Source organism: Scleropages formosus, chromosome 13 (assembly GCF_900964775.1).
Source record: "Scleropages formosus chromosome 13, fSclFor1.1, whole genome shotgun sequence".
Taxonomy (NCBI): Eukaryota; Metazoa; Chordata; class Actinopteri; order Osteoglossiformes; family Osteoglossidae; genus Scleropages; species Scleropages formosus.
The window spans coordinates 5823378-5844149 of record NC_041818.1 but is presented as its reverse complement, the minus strand read 5'-3'; the positions used below and the strand labels follow the sequence as shown (position 1 = coordinate 5844149).

General features: G+C 43.0%; 2 protein-coding genes across 2 annotated transcripts; one reads left to right on the top strand and one right to left on the bottom strand.

The window, feature by feature from the left end:
* Nucleotides 1-156: 156 nt before the first annotated feature.
* Nucleotides 157-5295, top strand: irg1l (immunoresponsive gene 1, like). The gene is made up of 6 exons (XM_018737227.2): nt 157-323; nt 1265-1319; nt 1484-1671; nt 2110-2202; nt 2821-3026; nt 3618-5295. Exons 1-6 carry the CDS (start codon nt 306-308, stop codon nt 4543-4545), a joined length of 1488 nt encoding a protein of 495 aa, XP_018592743.2. The 5' UTR covers nt 157-305; the 3' UTR covers nt 4546-5295.
* A 5133-nt stretch (nt 5296-10428) lies between these two features.
* glod5 (glyoxalase domain containing 5) lies at nt 10429-19595 on the bottom strand. The gene is made up of 4 exons (XM_018737195.1): nt 19386-19595; nt 18596-18736; nt 12105-12260; nt 10429-11328 (listed from the first exon to the last, which is right to left on the bottom strand). The coding sequence occupies exons 1-4, from the start codon at nt 19482-19484 to the stop codon at nt 11185-11187; spliced, it is 540 nt and encodes a 179-aa protein (XP_018592711.1). The 5' UTR covers nt 19485-19595; the 3' UTR covers nt 10429-11184.
* Between the last annotated feature and the right edge of the window lie 1177 nt (nt 19596-20772).

The window sequence follows — 20772 nt, the reverse complement described above, 5'->3', positions numbered from 1 at the left end:
TTACCATACAACACAATAAACTTCCTGGTCAAAGGAGGGGAAATCCACCCATTTTTAGCATCATTCTAGAAAAAAGGAGGGTTAAGGAAATTCCAGCCTTGGTTCCTTATGGGGTGTATTGGTGGCTATGGGACACCAGGTACTATATATACAGGTGCACACAGCTGCCTTGAATCACAGCAGCATCTTCTCTGAAGACTTGCTACAGCACGACACAGAGAGAAGAGAAAAACGAAGCCAGGAGAGGCTGACGGAGAAGAGAAAAGGGACAGAACTCAGACAACCAAAGACCAGCCAGTGACAAGATGCTCTGCAAAGCACAGGTAAGCGCTGAACATATGTCTCCTTATTTCTTCTCATACAGGGGATGATTTGTTGTTTTTTTCCTATCAAAATTTATTGGCATTTTTTTCGTTTTATCTGTTTAGTCTCTTTTGTTTAATGACAAATCATTTGAGCTGCTCATTGACTTGGGTACGCCAAGTCAGATTGCTAAGAAGGAAAGAATGTGCACAGCGGAAACTGATCGATGTAACAGCTGTTTCATGTTCCCTGGAAACAAAATGTAATACTTCATTAAAGATTTTTTTTATTTACGAAAAAGGGAAAACTACAAAACTCTTGTCAACAATTTCATCGCAGCAGTTTGAAATAGGAAAAACAGAAATTGTTCATATTTTAGTGGAGGGTATTACATAAATGTTCAAAAGTTTATGTTTAACGTAAAGAAATTTTTAAATACCATGGTGTCTCCACTCGGTGTCAGTGTGATAGTTTTTACTCCAGCAGTACGACATTCACAGAACTTTGAGTGCCTAAATACGAGAGACCGCCCGAACGGCATCACAGAACTTGTTGTGTAAGAGGTTGAAAATCTCACGCCCTCGTTGTCTTCTCTGTCCATGAACAAACGACACAATGACAACCACAGGCGAGTGTGTTCCTGTGTATTGCTACCTCCACCTCCCTGTCAGTGACATTCCTATTAATAACTAATATATAATTATACAGTATATAATAAATAATTAATCCCACAGTCCAAAGACATGATGTTCACGTTCACCCATAGTGTGTGAGTGACAGAGAGAGTGTGTTCCACTGATGTATGGATGAGTGACCCGGTGTAAGTAGTGTATCTGGCAGTGTAAATCACTGCAGTGAATAAGGTGTGTAGGCTGGTAACACTACATAGTATCCATTGAAAGTTGCTTTGGAGAAAAGCATCTGCTAAATAAATAAATGTAAATGTAATAATTATTTTCAGAGACTCTCACAATACGGACATGTCATCCGAAGGCTGCACAAATCTGCCCTGGAAGGTGAGTCACCGTTTGCCCTCACCGTTTTCCTTTCTTAACATCCCGTTCTTCCCCATGCTTCACCGACACCCAGTTCTAATGCTTTAATGAATGCTTTTATTTTTCAAACATTCCTCCCTCGTGTGGCGCTGCACCATGCACTCAGCAATCTCTTCCCTTTCTAGTGGTGGAGCGCCCCGCCCCCGAGGAAACTGTAACCGGCAGCTTCGGCAGCTTCATCCAGAGCGTGCAGCCAGAGCAGCTGTCGCAGAAAGTGCTGCAGCGCAGCAAGAGGATGGTGTTGGACAGCATTGGCGTGGGCCTCCTGGGCAGCACCACAGATGTGTTTGAACTGGCCCTGCAGCACTGCCAGGTTAGGGCCAGGGTGGTGGGTGATACCAAAAGACTTGGATCTGAATTATGAAGTCATTTTTTCTACGTGACACTAGGAAATGTAATGGGGTTTTTTTTTTGTTTATAAATGCATTTTTTATTGTATGGCTCCACATTCAGTCATTGGGTATTTACAGCTGGTCAACCCAAGTGTTTTCCGGAGGTAAGCATTAGAGCACAGTGTGGAATTGTAGGCTAAATGTCCTGCCCTACCGACTGCCCAATCAAACACTCTTTATGAATCATTCAAAGTTTCATTTATGTAACCCAGCAGTACTCGGTGGGGCTGCGGCTTTGGAATCAGCCGTCCGCTTGTCTTCCTGATCAGGTGTCTTTAAGTAGGTCTGCGAGCAACACTGTCTGTCATTAGTGTTGATGTCTTTAGACTAAAACCACACAACCTATGATGTTTCTCCAGCAAATGTATGCCCCGGATGATATCAGCTCTGTCTACGGCCGTGCTAGGACCAAACTGTCTCCAACTCTGGCCGCCTTTGTCAATGGAGTGGCGGTAAGTGCCAGTAACACGTGACATATTGGGTTCAATAGGGATGGGATGGGATGGTATTACATTATACAGTATTTGTGCTTGGTAAGCACTTTAACCCAAAACACTTCTCAGATAAATCACACACATAGCAAAACATAAGACAGCTATTACTCTGAGTGCATTCCCTCATTGGATGTGCCATGACTACTCACAGCCCTTTGCTGAAGAGACTGCAATGGGTGTGGAAATCCAGGTGCCATAGTACAGTCTTGAGAATGTCTATGCTGGGCCAATATCTCCATCATGGATTCCATCACGTACATAGGCAAACACTGACCAAAGTTCTGGGCACAAACCTGAACTGTACATTTAAAAGCACTTTTAGTTTAGAATTTGTACGTGCATTGGCCATAGGTGTACTGGTGAGGGATGCACCCACAGATCATCCGATCATCTGCCTGAGGTTCCAGCTCTCTGTAACATACAGTAATGATCCATGGGCACACTGAGCAGGACAACAGAACAGGGCCAATGCTTAGAAGAGAACACTGGCTGTGACTTCAAAGTGGTTGGCTTGGCTTGCACATTCTTTCACGTGGCCAATGACTGTTAACTTTTAACCTTGTTCTTACCAAACAGGCTCATTCCATGGACTTCGATGACACCTGGCACCCGGCTACTCATCCCTCAGGAGCGGTGCTACCCGCCCTGCTGGCCATCAGTGACATGATGCCTCGGAACAGCAAGCCCAGTGGGATCGAGTTCCTGCTGGCGTTCAACGTGGGCATTGAGATCCAGGGCAGGCTGATGAGGTTTTCCAATGAAGCTCACAACATTCCCAAGAGGTGAGTTTCTAACCTTCCCTTGCCTGTTTCCCATGTTTGAATAGGGTTAGTAGGGTTAGACTCAAGCAGAATAAAAGTGGATCTGACAGCACCCAGGTGGACTAATGTAATTGATTTAGCATGTGCCATTTTACTGTTTTGTGGTGTCCAGCATTTTGAAACCAGGCACAAATGACACTACAGCTGTCAATGTGAATGCTCCCTGGAGCACAGATACTTTCTTGGCTCTTCGCTCCCTTAGTAACAGGTGTGCCTGTGGCAGCAGGTTGAGTGCATCAGGGATTTCCTGAAAACATGAGCTGAACAAACATTTGCAAAAGGAAACGGCTTCTGGGGTTCTTTCTGCAATTTTTCCGTGTTTCTCTCCCTGTTATTTTAAGTGTCTTGTACAAAAATGCTCTTCAGTTCTAAGCTCTTGACACAGTGCGCCAGGGAAAACAAACCAGATACAAGAGCTTTGCACTTACACAGCCATTGCAAAAACACTGACAGCAACTGTGGATTTAGAGTCTGTTTGTCGAGAAAAACCTACTCACTCGGTGAACTTCCATCGGTGCGCCTGATGTTTGATGTCCTTCGGCCCATCCTCAGGTTTCATCCCCCCAGTGTGGTTGGCACGATGGGCAGCGCTGCAGCTTGCGCTCGCCTCCTGTCACTGGATCGCACTCAGTGCAGCCATGCCTTGGCTGTAGCTGCATCACTGGCTGGCGCACCCATGGCTAACGCAGCTACACAGTCCAAGCCGCTGCACATCGGCAACGCATCCCGGCTGGGACTGGAAGCAGCGCTGCTGGCATCTCGTGGGTTGGAAGCCAGTTCGCTGGTCCTGGACTCTGTGCCAGGTGTGGCCGGCTTCAGTGCCTTCTACGAGGACTACGCCCCCCGGCCATTGCCCTCCCCTGAAGAAGTTGAGCCCATGTTCCTGCTGGAAGAGCAGAACATGGCCTTCAAGCGGTTCCCTGCTCACCTGGCCATGCACTGGGTGGCGGATGCAGCAACCTCGGTGCGCAAGTTGCTGGTAGGCTCCGGTGATGGCACCCTCTTCCCCAGCATTATTCAAGACATTCTGCTGCGTGTCCCTCGCTCCAAGTACATCAATAGGCCTTTCCCCGAGTCAGAGCACGAGGCCCGGCACTCCTTCCAGTTCAACGCCTGCACGGCACTGCTGGATGGCGAGGTGATGGTGCAGTCATTCCATCCAGATGCACTGCAGCGGCCTGAGCTGCACGCTCTGCTTTCCAAGGTGCGCTTAGAGCACCCCGATGACAACCCTGCTAACTTCAACCGCATGTATGGCGAAGTGGAGGTAACGCTGGTCAACGGCGATGTGTTCAAGGGCCGCTGCGACACCTTTTATGGGCACTGGCGCAATCCACTAACCAACGATAGCCTACAGAAGAAGTTCCGTGCCAATGCTGGCACTGTGCTGCCCCCCGAGAAGGTTGAGGGCCTAATCGAGACCGTCGAACACCTAGACCAGCTAGGGGACTGTAGCCCCCTTCTTGCTCAGATCCAGTAGAGCAGCCAGGCTGTAGGGTATGGTACAGAATATAACCACTTCCACCAGTCCAGGAACTCTGCTGTGGAGAGGGAAGAAAACACTCCCACATGTTACATTAATGTGTTCAATGTCATTTAATGAGCACGACAATGCAGCACTTCATTTTATGGTGATTTATTATGTCTTAATACTGTATATATAAATAAGTCATATAAGGCCTTGTTGGAAATTAACATGAGCGAAACAGGCAAATTTGGATTTTCTCACATATGGAAATGAGCATGCAAACAGTGATTAAAATATTTCTGATGGTGAATACGACCAGTTTGTTACAATTTCATTTTTTTTTCCCGAACAGTCGAAATTGTGTTCCTAAAAGCCTTGTTCTTTGAAATGGCAATGTTTTACATTATAAAAGTATATTTGCTAGTTGATGGGATGCTGCTCAGAAGCTCAGCAATCAAATGTATTTCTGCTTCTCTTGTAAAAAATTATGTATTCAATTTTTTTGTGTAAAAAAGGAATACTGAATACAGAAGAACTACAGAAGAACATGTACAGTTGCATCATTTTCGGGTGTGAAACATTTTGTGGCTGTATATTACTGTTTAGTTGTTGCTGACAACTTCTCATTTTAAATAAATTTTTCTCATTTTAAAGAAATTATCTGTTTGTTTATATTCACCGAGCTCATGTTTCTCGTAAAGGAAATAATTTCTTAGCACACATAGCCCATTTCAGCAACTGTGCAGACTCTTGAACAGGTACCAGGATTTCATGTCTGTCAGATATATTTATAAGCAATATCTTTATCAGCTATACTGTATGTACTGTATATGCACAATTACAAAAGAGCAAAGGTTGTTGCAGATCACAGAATACAGCCTTTAGATTTCAGGTTACAGACTGCAGTAAATTAATTAAAAAACTAATCTGTGTAATTAAAGCATTCCCCTTGACCGTATCATTTCTTCAAGGTAAATTAAAAACAGGGAACTGGAACATTTCCAGGGAATGTTTTTGATTAATAATATGTATGTGGTTAGTATATGTGTAAACCAGGGTATGGAAGGAATAACCTGGAATAGTCTGGAAGGGATAGGTGAGGGGTAGCCAACATATTGGAACATTTGAATCAACTACAGGTCTCCTAAAAAGAAATGTTATGGAGACTTGCTGTCTGCAATCTGGCAAACTGTTGAGCACCAAAGTAAACTGGGCTGAACTGAGCTGGTTTGTCGAGCAGCAGCAGTACACTGTGTGGCCCGAGTCCAGCCAGGGCCTGGATACATGGGTCAGCTCAGTGTTTCTCTCTGACTCACGCAGGAGAAGACGGCCTGGCCATCAGACACCTTTCATTTCAGGCCAGGCGGCAACCAGAGTACTGTAAGGCCTTGTCTCTGAGAATATTAATCAAAACATCCCATTTAAATTTAGCCTTTGTGTCCCTAAGCTGCTAATGGATCTGTCACCACTACTTGTCCACTTGTCCAGTTTATTACATTACCATAGAACAAAATTGTCTGCAAGTCACTAACCAGAAAATTAAAAAGAAGAAAGGCCATGTGTGCTGTGAAGGCATCTAGTGACCTGTCTAGCAATCCATCCCTTGGAACTACCTGCTACTCTCCTCTTTCTGTAATATGAGTGGCCATTGTCCGGCAACGTCTTGTTTTAACAGTCTTGCTGGCATGCGACATTCAGTCACGCATGTTCACACCTGAAGTCACACTGGGTCCCTGGGGCAGGTCCCTCCCCATCAGGTGTCACCTTAATCTGTCATGCGATTCCTGGTTGTCATCATCGTGGAGTGAGCGGGTGTCCATGCTTGCCACCTGGAAGGGACCCCCCCCTTCACAATAGACAGAGCTGGCAAGCGTCACCTAAGAAATCCCCTTTCTGGTCTACTTAGACGGGGACGAGCTCTTCTGACGTCCCTTGCCGCGTCAACCTTTCCAGCTGAATCAAAAAGGAAATCTAAGTCATTGAACCGAAACAGGAAAAATGTGACAAAAAAGCACAAAACAAAGAAACAAAATGTTGTGTGTGTTATTTGCAGCATAGTGGTGTAGTTTAGTGTACTTATGCAGTTTTTGACTTTTTCCCCCCCGGAGGAGATCAGTGACTCCAGTTCAGGGGATCACCTTTCGCTCATTGCTAGTAAATTAAAAACAAAAGGATAGGATGAAATAAAGACCCTGGTCCAAATAAGCAGCAGGTTTGAATCCCACCATTCTACTGTTGCACTTCTGAGCAGGGTACTTACCCTGAATTGCTGCAGTAAAAATCACACTACTGTACAAACATTTAAATCACTGTAAGCTGCTTTCAGAAAAGCAGCCTCAGTATTACCTCATTTAACTGACACATTTCTCCAAAGAAGCTCCTAGTTTTAAGCTGCTTACATTTATTTCCCCATTTACACAGCTAGGTATTTATGTTTTAAGTGGAGCAACTTGGTACAAGTACCAAGTGTATAACAACTGGAAGTGAGACTTGAACCTGTAACCTTTAGGCCCAAAGGCAGCACCTCTGACCACTCTACTACCAGCACTGGTAACTTACATAGAACAACCAGTCAACTGCCCAGTTTGCAACAGCTTTGCAAGAGCACTAACCAGTTAGTTTTAGCTGTAAGGTAAAGTGCACGACTATTGGACTGTTCACCTTACAAAAGCCTTGCATAACCCAAGAATCAAACTCAGATCTCCTGCACAGCTGGCAAGAAGGCTGCCACTGAACCACTAATGCCAACCACATACACAAACACTATAAAAGCATTAGTAAAATATCAACTGTCTTTTTAATTTTGACTTCACACCTGCAGAGAGTACCCAAACAGTCACTAACTATAGACTAAGGTTGGGCACACAGGTTTCCTCAGTCTCCTGTCATAAATGGAAGCAGTCATCTGGTTTAGATGGCACAGCCCTTGAAGGAGTAATGACCGTGTAGGAAATGATTTAAGGAAGGTGGGGTCATCCTTCCGAGTTCAACAAAGTTCTGTCAGATCCAGGCAGGAAACCCAAAGCTGGGGACAGAAACAAGAACGCCCTCTTGATGAAGACGACAGCACACAGCTGTGGCTCTTCTGTTGTGAGACCCAAACTTACCAAGCGGATGTGGTGGACAGTAATTTTACCTTCCAGCGGTTTGCTTTGGCAGAACCACAGGAGGGAAGCTCATTGTGAAGGAGCATCCTGGGTAAATCTGAGTCGACCAGTGCTTGTGGACAATCAACTTATTCTCAAAGGACTTTTCTTTGTGTGCCGCAGAAGAGGGTCTCTCCGGAGCTCCCCAGAATCTCCTCCTTCTGTTGATCTCACTCTTCATCTGGGCAGCATGCTTTGTGGAACAGGTCTCTCCAGCACCCTCACATCACCAGTATCACCGCAGAAACAAAACCTGTTTTAGAACCATTTTTGGCACACAAGAGAAATAGGCACTGGCTCCTTTATACAAGATATGTTGAAGCTGAGCTTTGTGAGACAAAAATAATTACACACTATGCATCTTCAAATCCATCCCAGTCAGATCGAAACAGATTCAACAAGGACTTATGCAAAACTCGTGAAAGGGTTTTCATTTATTGGCGGATGATGGTGAATGAACTAAGTCACTTGCAGAAGACAGGAAGAGGAAGATGACTAGACTGGGGGACTGGAAAACATTCCAGGGAAAGGAAGCTAAACAGTGCCACTGCCTTGGGAAGACTGTTTTGGTGCTCAACACATGAACAGAGCAGGCTCTGAATTTACCCTGGCACAGACAGTGCTCCAGGCAGACATATTAATACCTCTTTAATAAGTATCTAAATATACATAAGCAAGGCGCCTGTTGAAGTACTGGTTGACCAGAGAATGGCTTGGCTGTACAGATATATCTGGAGGTAACAATGTGGAATATTTTATAAAATTAGAGAAATCACCACAACATGAGAGAAAGGCATGACGTACACACATACAACAGCCTTTTACTGGCACTCTGAGGTGGCACAGGAGTCACCATGACCTTGGTTAATAAGATGTCCACACAGGCCCTTTGATACCGTAGTAGAACGTCCAGCAGGAATGTTGGGCAGCCACTGGTACTTGGGACCCCAGCAGTTTATTTTTCTCCCTTTGGTTGTGACAGTGAGCATTTGTGTTTTCCTCTCCAATAGTGCCAGCTGGCTTACTCGATTATTTATGTGCCATAAAAGTAATTTTGTATTGTTTCCAGCAACCTTGTTTTAACATCATAGCCTTGTTCAGTGCTGTGTTACTCTGGTCAAAAGAATGATCTTTAAAAATAAATTGAACTGAATGGAGATGAGAAATGAGGAGAGTTTACTGCTAGTGTGACACTGTCCTAGTTTCCAAGAGGGAGACACCTGTAGTGCATTATTTCCATGAACATTTTCCTGCTTTTCATACTTATGTTCATGTGAACGTGAGAAGACTGTGTGTCATGGTGTCATTCTGGCCTGTTGGGGAGGATGCCAAAAATATTAAATATAATCCACCACGCAGTATCATTTACTGTAAAATATTCCAAATACTCAGTTTCCTGGCATTTCATGTCATAAGAGAATCTGACACCAACACTGTAGAGTGTGAGAACTGGTAGCCAAGGATCATAAACACAGCTTTGAATAGTCTTCTCGTGATTAGTCTGTCTTGTTTTCTGCTTCTTTCAAACAATGATTTGACAGAAATCAGAGTATTGGAGAGCGTGTCCCAAAGAGTAACCCAGAGTGTGACACATGTAGGGCTGACGGGCAGCACGCGCGCACACGCACACACACACACACACAAACACAGATTGGACTGCCCACCTGGTCTAAGTGCTCATGCCTTTAAGTTGCCCAGACTACCTGCTCTGGTTCTACTCAGCCCTGCCAATCACACACTATGGTGTGCTGGTGTGTATGGTGTATTGCAAAATGGTGTGCTGAACACACCTGACAGAGGCTGGAGTTCAGGTAGCTCGTTTAGGATCTATAGATGAAGATCTCACCAGACCACAGCAGCTCTTTCAGGAAACATGCTGACTTTACTAGTGCACTATGTAGCTCATTCAATAACTAACCCTTTGTTATGCTATTTAAACATGTCAAAGCAAACTGGAAGAGGCAAAAATCAGGAAGCCTATCAAACATATCGATTCAGAGTAAGACACTGCAGAGAAGCCTATTTCTGGAAGACTCAAAGACCAATGAAGCACACAATTGTTTTTCTTACACCCCTTCACCAATATCAACACTGCTCAGACCTTGTGAGTCCCATTTAATGCAAGTAGGCAACTGCTACCGAGGCTAATGCTCATCAGGATTTCTGTTGGACCACCAGCAGGAGATGTGAGAGATGCTGTAATCTGATGTTTGGCAAGCTGGGAGAACATCTGCAACACGTTTTACCTGGTTTGCTGTGGTACATGGGTGTTCTTGTTACACAGCAGTACTCTTACGTTCAGCACAATCTCTAAACTGTGCACCCCGTTTTTCGGTAGAACCCAAATTCTGAGGCCATGCAAGACGGGCAGGCAGCAGGACACTGTCCACTGGTAGTTCTCAATCTAGGCAGCGGGACAGGGCCTGGAACCTCAAGTCCCATCCTGTCCCCTCCCGCCAGTCCAAAGGCCATTATGGAGCTTCTCCTGCACACCCACAGCTGAGCACTTTCAGCAAATGATTTTTTTTTATTAACGCAGCCTGGAACCCAAATTTAGCAGCCATTTCTATGATAAAGCAGCACCCTTCCTTTCAAACACTTTTTGCTTTGTTAGCAGTCACTAGTTGCCATTACAAACAAAGATGATGTTAAAAAAAAAAACTCTTTATCAGACAGTACCAACCAAGTTTCATTCTGCAACATTAAACACATCCCATACATTTATTCAAATGGCAACAAACACAGCCAGGGAGGGGCACTTACTAGAGATCACTTGTGACAAGGCATTCTGAAAGAAATGGAAACACAGGACACTAAAACTTTATCATTTAACATTTGAACAGCAACCCTTTATTTAAGGTTAAAGACCACTGACCATACACAGCACATAGGGAGTTATATAAATGGCATGGAGTGTTTGAAATTGACTGTATGTGAGAAACACTGTGCATCCAGTGCAGTGCTAGCAAAATCTTCCACTTTTTTTTACTGAAGCTACATTTTGAGTCTTTAATAGGCTGCTATTCAAGTGTGTTCCGCATTTCGGCATAAAAATCAAGCCCAGTTAAAACCTGGAACTTGTACCAGTTGGATTTCCGTTGGGGCTGCGCAGAAAGAGCTCTCTACGCACTCTCAAAATAGGCCGGGAGCAGGGTGGAGAGGTAATTGCGCATTGACGTGGGTGCCTGATCTTATCGTAAATTCTCTAAGGCCAGGGCTTGTTCTAGGGTCAAAGGCAGTCCTGATTGCATGCTCAGGCCTACAGACCCCAAACAGGATTGTCTAAAAGCAACTGAGCAGGACCCAGTGGAGAACAGACCCCAAAACATACAGACGCAACAGTGGTGGGCCTGTTCACCACTTTCCCTCATTTCCCCTAACAACTTAATCATCCCATATTTTTACTACCCACACTATAATTTCACCACAGACTGAATTTTTAATGCACTCTGACATCTGTGACGGACACAGGTACACCTGTGTGGGGGGGCTGCCACTGAGTGACTTATGCAGCCTCCTCCGCAGGTGGAAGATTGTAGTTGGACACTTCGATGAGGTTGTGGTCAGGGTCACGGAAGTAAAGGGATGTGATGGGACCGACCGCACCACTCCTCAGCACCGGACCCTCTTCCACGGTTACCCCACAGGCCTGCAGAGACAATGTTGAGTCCAAGCAGTCATTCTGATTACCACTTTCCAAAAAACCACAATGAAACAAAAGAACTAAATATCAACTTTGTCATAAGTCAAAAATTCTTACAGTGCCTTATATAAGCCCACATATTTTATATTACATTTACATTTATTCATTCAGCTGTTGCTTTTCTCCAAAACGATTTACAATGTTAAGGTTACAATCATAAAATAAAACAATACTATATATATGTGTATTCATACACATACACACACATACATATATATAATTACAGTCATGAAAATTTCATAGTGCTTGTCTTTTAAATATCTGCAGGCAAATTAATTTTTTTGCCTCTACAATTAGTCTTACAGTATATGACTTCACAGTAAAAAACTATGGAAAAAAATTTAAGTATAATTTGTAATACAGGCAATGCTGATAACTTTCAAGAAATTTGAACACTTTTGCAGGGCACTGTATGAAATTCTTCTACTGTATTTTAATAAAGTACTGAGTCCAACCTTCCAGTTAAAAAAAATTGACAAAATGTACATTTCCAAAGGAGACGGTGACCACAGACAGTACTCTGTCCTGAGTTTCCAGGTTGAAGACAAACACATTCTGCTCCATCCTCACATTTTTTTACCATCTTATTTAATTTTAACTGCAAAACTTACTCAGCTATGCCAATATACAGAGAAAAATTGGACACAGTGCACGGGCAGGCCAGTGCAGGACCATGTGTTTGTGTGTATGAGTATGTTGTGTGTGCATGTAGCGCCACTAACTTGGAGGTGTGCAGCCACTGTCGCCAAAGGCGTGCTGGTGATGAGACACAAGTCAACAGAGCCTGGTGTGGGCCACAGGGCCTTGGGTTCAAACTCCTTCCCTGCTTCATGGAGGTTGAATTTCTGCTTCCCAAAGCACAAGGCCTTGCGGTTTCCCTGAATCCAAAAAAAAAAAAAAAACACCAGACAACTAAGAAAGGTTTTGTACACAGAAACACAAAAGGTGAAGGATACCGCACAACACTACAGAGCCAAATCGCGCATGGGCTTAACAGGCAGTAAACTATTAGGAAATACTGACAACTGGTGGCTACAGTCAGTAAAGCTTAAGGTCCACCAGGACCTCCGCTAATGTAGTGCTCGAACCCAGATCCAGCCTCATTGTATGGTAGAGCTTTGTATGTAGCTGTTCAGTCTAAAGTTTCTTTACCTATTTTCTTTTTTGGAAATTTATATTTTTGGTAATGAATGCAAATAAAAACACATTTCAAAAGTATAACAACTGTCTGTAACGTCACATGGACACTCTCCCACACCAAAAGGATGCTGGGTCCAAGACTTCTTTTATTTCGGTGTGTTTAAGTACAGCAAAGTAGATACTGTGATTACTGTGATTTTTTTTGCTTATTTAAAGTATTGCGACTGTTGTTACATTTTGATGAACAACTTCCTCTCGGAACTGCTGTGAACTGGGTATGTAAGATTCAATCAATCTTTCTTTCTCGTAACATTTCCTAAAAACGATTAGTTTGCAGATTTTCCAACTACTTCATAAAGTTGTGTTTCTCATTATCATGCCTGTAATTTTATCTATAGGTGTTTAGCTGTGAAATTACTTCATTATATTAAAAAAAAATGATAAAGGTTTTCACTCATTCTACAGAAGTTTCCCAAACAACTGCATTTGCTCCACCTAGGAGATACATTTTACTTCTCCAGTACAGTAGTATACTACCTATCTCTCAAGGTAAGGAAGACAAACATGAATCATCCTTTCTGCAGTTACAGTAAAAAGTAAAAACTGATTTTCTGAACTCCGTGCCTACCTGTGCTTATTAAACATATACCGCATGTAGAAGTGGACAAAAGAGACACTGTTACAGGTGCTGTAGATTACCCACTTGTACTCATTTACAGGCGCCTAAATCACCAAAACTTCCTAAGGAGGACATACTGAGTTATTCTTGAAAGATGGCAAGATGATGTGAAAGACAGCAAAATTGCTGTTTCTTTAGACAGGGTGTGGATGGACTTGATGGACAAGGCTCTGTATACCTCAGTTACAGGGAACAGATATAATTTGTGGCGTGAACTTGGTTGTGGGCACTAACCAAACCCCTGAACAAGTTGAAGATGAAACAGGTGTCAGTACATGTAGCTCTGGACATAGCAGTCAGGCAGAGCACAATTCTGAGGCATTTGAGGTGGACCTCCCACCTGAGAAGTGGCAAAAAATAATTCCTGAACCTGTAACTTACAGCTGTAAAGACACCACGTATACTGAAGGTCGCAATTATGAGGTGCTAAAATGCGGTGCTTGGAGTCATATAATCAATGAAGGAATTTGGTGTGAAAGAAAATATTCTTGTACCTGGATCTTTAAAAGGGCAAAGGTGTTCCCATCAGCACCAAATAATTATCTGGAGATTCATGGGTACTGTAAAGAATGCAAAGTTCACCTCTTTATGGGCTGTGAGAGCAAACCAGATAAAGGCAGAGCACTGACTCTCAAGTGAAAAGTGTGTAGCAGATGTGAACATTGGTCTTGACAAATTCTATGTACACTACTGGGCAACATCACAATTGCACGTCTTTAAAACACAGGCAAAAAAGCATTCAACTGCTGTTGCTTCTGATGCCACAGGTTCACTGGTCAGAAAACTGAAGTGACTGGAGGGTGTGGCAGGGCACATTTTTTTTGTACCAAGGCCTGTTAATACCATGTAGCAAAGAGGAAGCCATGAAAGTTCCTGCAGTACAGATGATGTCAGAGAAGCACGACATCAATGTTGTATCTTTCTGGCTAACAGAATGGACATGTGCAGGTGCACCGGTGCCAAAAGAAACAATCTGTGATTTTTCTCTTGCCTTACTAGGAGGCATAGTGAGGGCTTTTATGCCACATCCTGATGTGTTAACATATATTAACCAGTGCTTCGGAGTGCTGCTGGGAAATACGGCTTCCGAACCGGTGCCATGCTTCATCAGAGTTGACACTGCACATTGCATCAAGCTTGTCACCAGATGGGACTGTCTGAGGAAAAGGGGGAGGAGAATCAGAGAGTGCTCTACATAAGATCAATAGTACAGCTCGCAATGTCAGTTTTACTTGCTGATGCTAAAGATCTTATCAAGGCCATTTTTGTAGTTGCCTTAAGTGAAGGTGGAAAGCCTGAAATATATATGAGACATGCAAATCTTTCTGAAGAAAAGATTTGCTGAAGGATGTGAGGCTTTGCCACTCACTGAACTGTTCAAAGGAGATAAAGGTGAAAGACACCTTGACGAATGTCCAACACCACTAAAAAAAAATGGTTGGTCAACTTGCATGAAGAATGTAAACTGTTAGCTGTTGACAGTGGTGACAGAGATAACTTGCATTTTTTTACCTGAGGTTGTTCATCGTGTCACCAGGCTTTGCTGTTATCTTCCACTCTGGACAGGGATAATGGTTCCACTGTATAACAATTTGAATCTCACTGCAAGTTCTGCTAGTGTGGAGGCAGAATTCAAAAATCTGAACCATTCTGCTCTCAAGCATGAAAATCTGCCAATGAGAATTGACCATTCACCATTTAAAATTCATTAAAGGGCGCATTAGAATATCTGTGGCACAAAACAAGATGTCCCAGAGGGCTCCACCTGTGGCCTGGGATGGAGAATTGGACACAGCTGATGCTGAAACAGGTAAAAATCAGGACTTTGATTATCCACCAAATGACAGGGCACTTGAAAATTGGAGAAGACTTGGTCTTCCACCCAAAAAAAACAAAAAAACTACATACCTTACCCCTTATACAGAGTGGCTGCATACAGACTCGTCAACAATGGTGAAAAAGATAGAACTAGGTTTGCTAAGGAACGGTAACATCAGAGAGCTGCAACCTGTGAAAGTCTCCAGAGACACAATCAGTGTCATTAATATTTGTGTGTCTGATGCATTTCGTCAGTGCCTCTCTAGTGCCTTCTGTGACAATCCCTCTTACAGCAGCTATGTGAAAGAGGAGGCTAGTAAAGTTGAAATTTTTCACCTTATCAAAACAATGGCTGAGGAAGGTGTGTAAAGAGGAATCTATGTCCTCCGAGCTTTACTTCTGCAGGACACATGTGCAGCTGAACAAATACAGTCGGGACTACAGCAGGTTAGAGCAGAGTGCAACATCTCAACTGTTGTTTCAAATTGTTGGTAGCAACACCCAGCATGGTAGCAAAGACCAAATGTTCTTCAAAGACATGCTCATGCTCTGCTGGAGCATCATGCAACATCGCCTTTGTATCAGCAGACCAAGACACACTAAAGACAAGTTTCAGCACTCAACTGGAAATTTAAAAACGCATTCATTTAGACAAATCCAAGTGCCTCTCACGTATCAAGAATATGGAAGACACCATCCAGGATGTGCAGTTTTTTGATCCCACTATTTCACAGCACATTCTCTGCAATGGGACAGTAGAGTACACCCTGGCAACTGGACAACACCTTTGTGTTGACGATGACATTGCTGTTTGGCCAGTTCGAGAAACACAAGGCACTGAATGTGGCTTTGGAGACACAGCCTTGGAACACAGCTGTCCCAGTATCGTCACCACCTTCATTTAAATGGGGAACACCTCACTTTAAGAAGCGTCATAGCATTTTGCCAACCACCTACTAAACATTCCCTGGATCATTACATTACATTTTGCAAAAGGTTTGATTTCACCTGGGAGAAACATGATGGCCTGTCAAAGGTTATGACTGTGGTGAATGCTCATATCAAGGTTTGCCCACACACTGTGCTCTACACAAAAGATTAGCTCTGTTATTGGTAACAGGTATCATGTCTGCTGAAATTCACTGTTACCTTGAAGCTTCCCAATCATGAAACCCCTTGCTCTTTAATTTTGTTGTATTTGTTTTAAGCAATTTTCCAGCAAATGTTTATTTCTTCATGTTTTCTGTTAAGTCAGCATAATTTTACAGAACGTGTGTGTTGCAAACAGGACTCTGGAAACATTGCTGTGCTGTTACAGTGAGTAATTGGTAAACTGGTTGTGGTTCTGCCTGGGTTGAAGTTTGAGCAAGTATTGAGCATATTTAAAGGTAAATTGTTTTTCATGTTAAAATCCGTAGGCTTCCGCGGTTGGTGTCAACTGACCGGAGGTTTTGTTCTTCTGCATTAAGCCGCATCATGTGAACATGTTTTTCATGTTCTTGGTGAGTGGGGTGTAAGGTTGTAGCATCTACTGGTGTTTCCTTGTATATTTTCCACATTACTAGGACTTTTATGCTTCCTCTCTGCTAGGAAGTAGATATATTATCCTCAGTGCACATGGTGAACTCCTCCCCAAATCTCTTGCATCCTCACCCTTGCAACAGCATTGCTTGTATGTTTCAATTTAGTTTCACTTTATTAATGTTATAGTCCCTATTTTGTCACAAGATTGAGTATTAACTGTTATTGACAGTGTTATCTTACTGAAATACTGTATAAAAATTCTCTGATAGTGTCTGATAAATCAGAGCAAATCTTTAAGGATATTTTAAGTAATGCAAATTTACTTTGGTACATTGGACCACTTGTGATGCTTTATGGTCTGTATACTTATTTGGACATGGGTTATTGATATACTATATGTTCACCTCTTTGTCTTTAGTTCCATTCCTAGCCTAAAACCATTAAACCTGTGGGCAAAAGAAATACTTGTCTTCAGAGCCCTGTGACAGAAGGGAGTTTAGCATTCTGTCAAACCACTAAGGCTGGGTAGAGGACAGTGCAACTGCAGTGAATTTGTACATGTTTTAATTTCTGTTGTTCATAAAGAAAAAACCTTGACGTTAACTGTGCAGTGTTTCTTTTTTGTCACTAGTTGTGTGGAGCTAGGTGAAGCAATACTGTTCATGGAACATCAGCAGTTTTTCTGTCGTGTTCGACCACAGCATGGACCAGGGAGTGAAGTGGGATAAGTAAAACACAGTACTGTTACATAGGCTGGAAGTCATAATATACACATTATGAACTTAATATTTATAAAAAGTAACAGAGGTAAAACCACAGTTTGAACGGCACAAACGTAGCACTAATGAATGAGCCCAAATTAGAGTTTCTGCAGCACAGCGAGTAGCGCTGTTGTCTCACAGCGCATGGGTGGTGCGAGAGAACGTGGGTTCAATCCCCACTCAGTCTATGTGGAGTTTGCATGTTTTCTCCGTGTCTGCGTGGGTTTCCTCCCACAGTCCAAAGACATGTTGTTCAGGTTCCCCCTTAGTGTATGAGTGTGTTTCACAGATGCATGGTTGAGTAACCCCTTGTAAGTAGTGTATCTAGCAATGTAGTCACCTTGGTGAATAAGGTGTGTGGGCTAGTAACGCAACATAGTATCTGTTGTAAGTCGCTTTGGACAAAAGCATCTGCTAAGTGAATAAGGGACAAGCGGCTCTGAAGATGTGTGTGTGTGTGTGTGTTGTAAGGGGACTGGAGTAATGTCACTTCTGGAAAAAAATAAATGTTAATCTCTCAAAAACTGCAACAGCACAAAATGGCACAAATGTATCACTAACAACTCATAAGGTTTCCTTCATTTGTGTTGTTTGTAGGGTGGCAAACTTCATAGTGCTAGTATGAGCTGCTGGTTACATGGGTTTACTTCTACATGGTAGAGTCTAAGTTCTAAGACCAGCCACTGTGTGGCTCTGTTGTGCCACATGTATAAATGATGTGCAAGAACACCACCACAAAGCAGCCAGTCTTTGAACTTAGTGATGGCACCACATATTTGAAGTGAAAATCCATCACATTCTCACAACAGCAAAAGTGATTTAATAAAAATAAAATGTGATAGTGAAACCTCCTGCTTCACTGACATAACCCAATACAGCAAATGTGAACATTTTAAGTTACCATGGAAAAAGGAATCAACTAAATGAAGAATAATTATAAATAAATGAATAAATGTACATATTTGGTTGTCATAATCACTTCTGGTCTCGCAGGCTCATAATCCCATCTCCAGTACCCTTGATCAAGGTAGGAGATGTTTGTTAACTACATTTGCTATGTAAATTTAGTGATAAAAGGTGATTTATTATCATTAAACCAAAGCGATGACAGTAAACCACCTAGAAAGTGTCCAGTAGCAGCACTTTTACTTTTACTGAGCATTACTCATTCAGTAATGTGAATGCACCACTAGCCAGTTCAGTGATGAAGCCTGGTGTTCGGCGCTCTTGGCAGTGTGTGTTTTAAGTACGCTGTGTAGTGTGTACACTCCCTGTCCTGCTGATAACCTACCTTGAAGGTGATGACCTCCATGCCCAGCACTGAGGTGTAGAAAGCTACAGTATTCGGAATGCTCTTCACTGTCAAAACCAGGTGGTCCAGACTGCTAATCCGAACTGGGCACGAGCTGTAGAGTCGAACCCCTGCAAAGGACTATGACACACAAGGTAAGAAAGTGTGACACACATACACACAAAGGTCAGAAAAAAAGCACCCCACAGAGGAATAACTGTGGGGCAAAAATTATCAGTTATGCGTTTCATTTTAATAGGGGCAGCAGGTGGTGCACTGGTTAAGGCTGGCACTTTTTACACAAGAGGTTTGAATCCCAGCTCCAGCTGTGGTATCACTGAGCAAGGTACTTACCCTAAATCATTCCAGTAAAATTACCCAAATGTATAAATAAGTAAATAATTTTAAGTTTCTTTAGTGAGAAGTGTCAGATAAATCTGAAATACTGTATATGTAAACAGGGCTCTTTAATTGCCATCGGAAGTGCAGTCTCGAGACAGACGGAGACAGAGCCCGAGAACACTGACCAGACCTCATTGTACTTTGACAATGAAACAGTGACGGACACCAAACAATTGTCACGTGTGCTCTATTTCATATTCACTGACCAGTCGCTCAGAAACTGAATTTTGAAAATATCCACTTATTTCCGTCAAACTTGTTTAGTAAGTTAGTTACTAGGCTTACTCAGTGTCTAAGCGAGTCTGAGAGAGAACGGCGCCGAGTGAACACGAACTGACTTACTCGCCGACGCCGAGTAACTCGGGCAAAAGCTTACTTATTCACTTACCCTGGAAGTGAAAAGGGAAGGGCTGCCTTTTATAAGATCGACATTGTGACGAGCTGCTCCCCAGAGCGCCACCAAACAGCCCGGGTTCCTGAGAGCCATCGACGTTTCTGTGTACAATGTTCCCCAAATCCGCGTAGCGCAGAAGCACCTGAGTACCGTAAATCAGCTAATACACACTCAACTCGTTTAGCGAAGGCTCTCCTTGCTCATGGAAATATTACCTGAATACCGTAGGTCCGCTAATACACATTCGATTACTCAATGAAAGTTCCTCAATACCACATTTCTCGTAATACCCGCTCAATTAAATATTTAACGTAACACTTTCAAAGACGCGAAGATGTACCATCTAGCTATCGTCAGCAACCCCCCCACAAACGAAAGGGCAATTTAGAATCACCAGTTCATGAACTGCCTGTCTTTGGACTGTGGGAAGAAACCGGAGTACGAGGACCAAGTGCACACTTTACTAGACTACACAGACTCAGTGGAATCGAGCCCACGTTCTCTCGGACCACCCACTCAGGCGCTGCGAGTCGGCAGCGCCACCGTGATTCCCGAACATTTCCCAGTGAACTAACAGTATTTTCTGTCTGCTAAGAAGCGAAAGCTCAACGAACGCATTTCCGCATTCAATCGTTAGACGGCAGAGAGAGACACGGCAGTGAGTGGCGTTAACCGCCTTCGCCCGGTGTTTACGGTGCAGTCAGACGTGAACGGGAGTTATGGACTGAATCAATCACCTGCTGGCGTTCTGTTCGGGTAGAGTTTGGTGAGCGTGTGTGTGTTATTTTCATTAATTTGAAACTAGTTTTAAATAGTGAAGCTTGAAGTTAATAAAAATGTTAGCGCGGAAAGGCTTATTTATTACATCTTAGTTAGTAGTAGCAAGAGATTTTAGCGCCAAAGTTGCGCGGTATTATTTTATAATTATAGACAAATCTGTAAAATAATATATATATATATATAAGACCTATAAACATGTTTTATTACCTTTTTTCCCTGATTGTGCAGAAACTAACAAACGTATTGTAACGACCCGCGTTACCGAGAGTTTGGGCGGGAAATGGGTCTATAAGTAGTTGGATTCTGGGTAGATTGTAAATAAGGTGTTCAACCACTGGAGGGAATTCCGGGGAATATAATGGGGAGGCTGTTTTTTCCATTTTTTTCTGTGTGCCGGTGTTCTATTCTAATAAAACGTTTGTAATGAACGCTGCTTGTGCGTCCTCCTTCGCCCCATCCAAATCCAGAATGCCTTGTACGCCAGTATGAAAATGTCGCATTCTTACAGTAAATTTCATTTTGAATATCGCAGCAATATTTGCTGTACATTGCTGGGCTACAACGATCCGAAGAACCCTAAAATTACCAGGAGAGACTGAGA

Bases quoted from the DNA above. Each gene is read 5' to 3' on its own strand.
- glod5 (XM_018737195.1), bottom strand. From the start codon at position 19,484: ATGGCTCTCAGGAACCCGGGCTGTTTGGTGGCGCTCTGGGGAGCAGCT. The intron at 12,261-18,595 runs GTAGGTTATCAG...TTTTGGATTCAG, and splicing joins TGGAGGTCATCACCTTCAAG to GGAAACCGCAAGGCCTTGTG. The intron at 11,329-12,104 runs GTTAGTGGCGCT...TTGTCTCTGCAG, and splicing joins CAGTGGCTGCACACCTCCAA to GCCTGTGGGGTAACCGTGGA.
- irg1l (XM_018737227.2), top strand. The intron at 1,320-1,483 runs GTGAGTCACCGT...TTCCCTTTCTAG, and splicing joins GCACAAATCTGCCCTGGAAG to TGGTGGAGCGCCCCGCCCCC. The intron at 3,027-3,617 runs GTGAGTTTCTAA...GCCCATCCTCAG, and splicing joins GCTCACAACATTCCCAAGAG to GTTTCATCCCCCCAGTGTGG.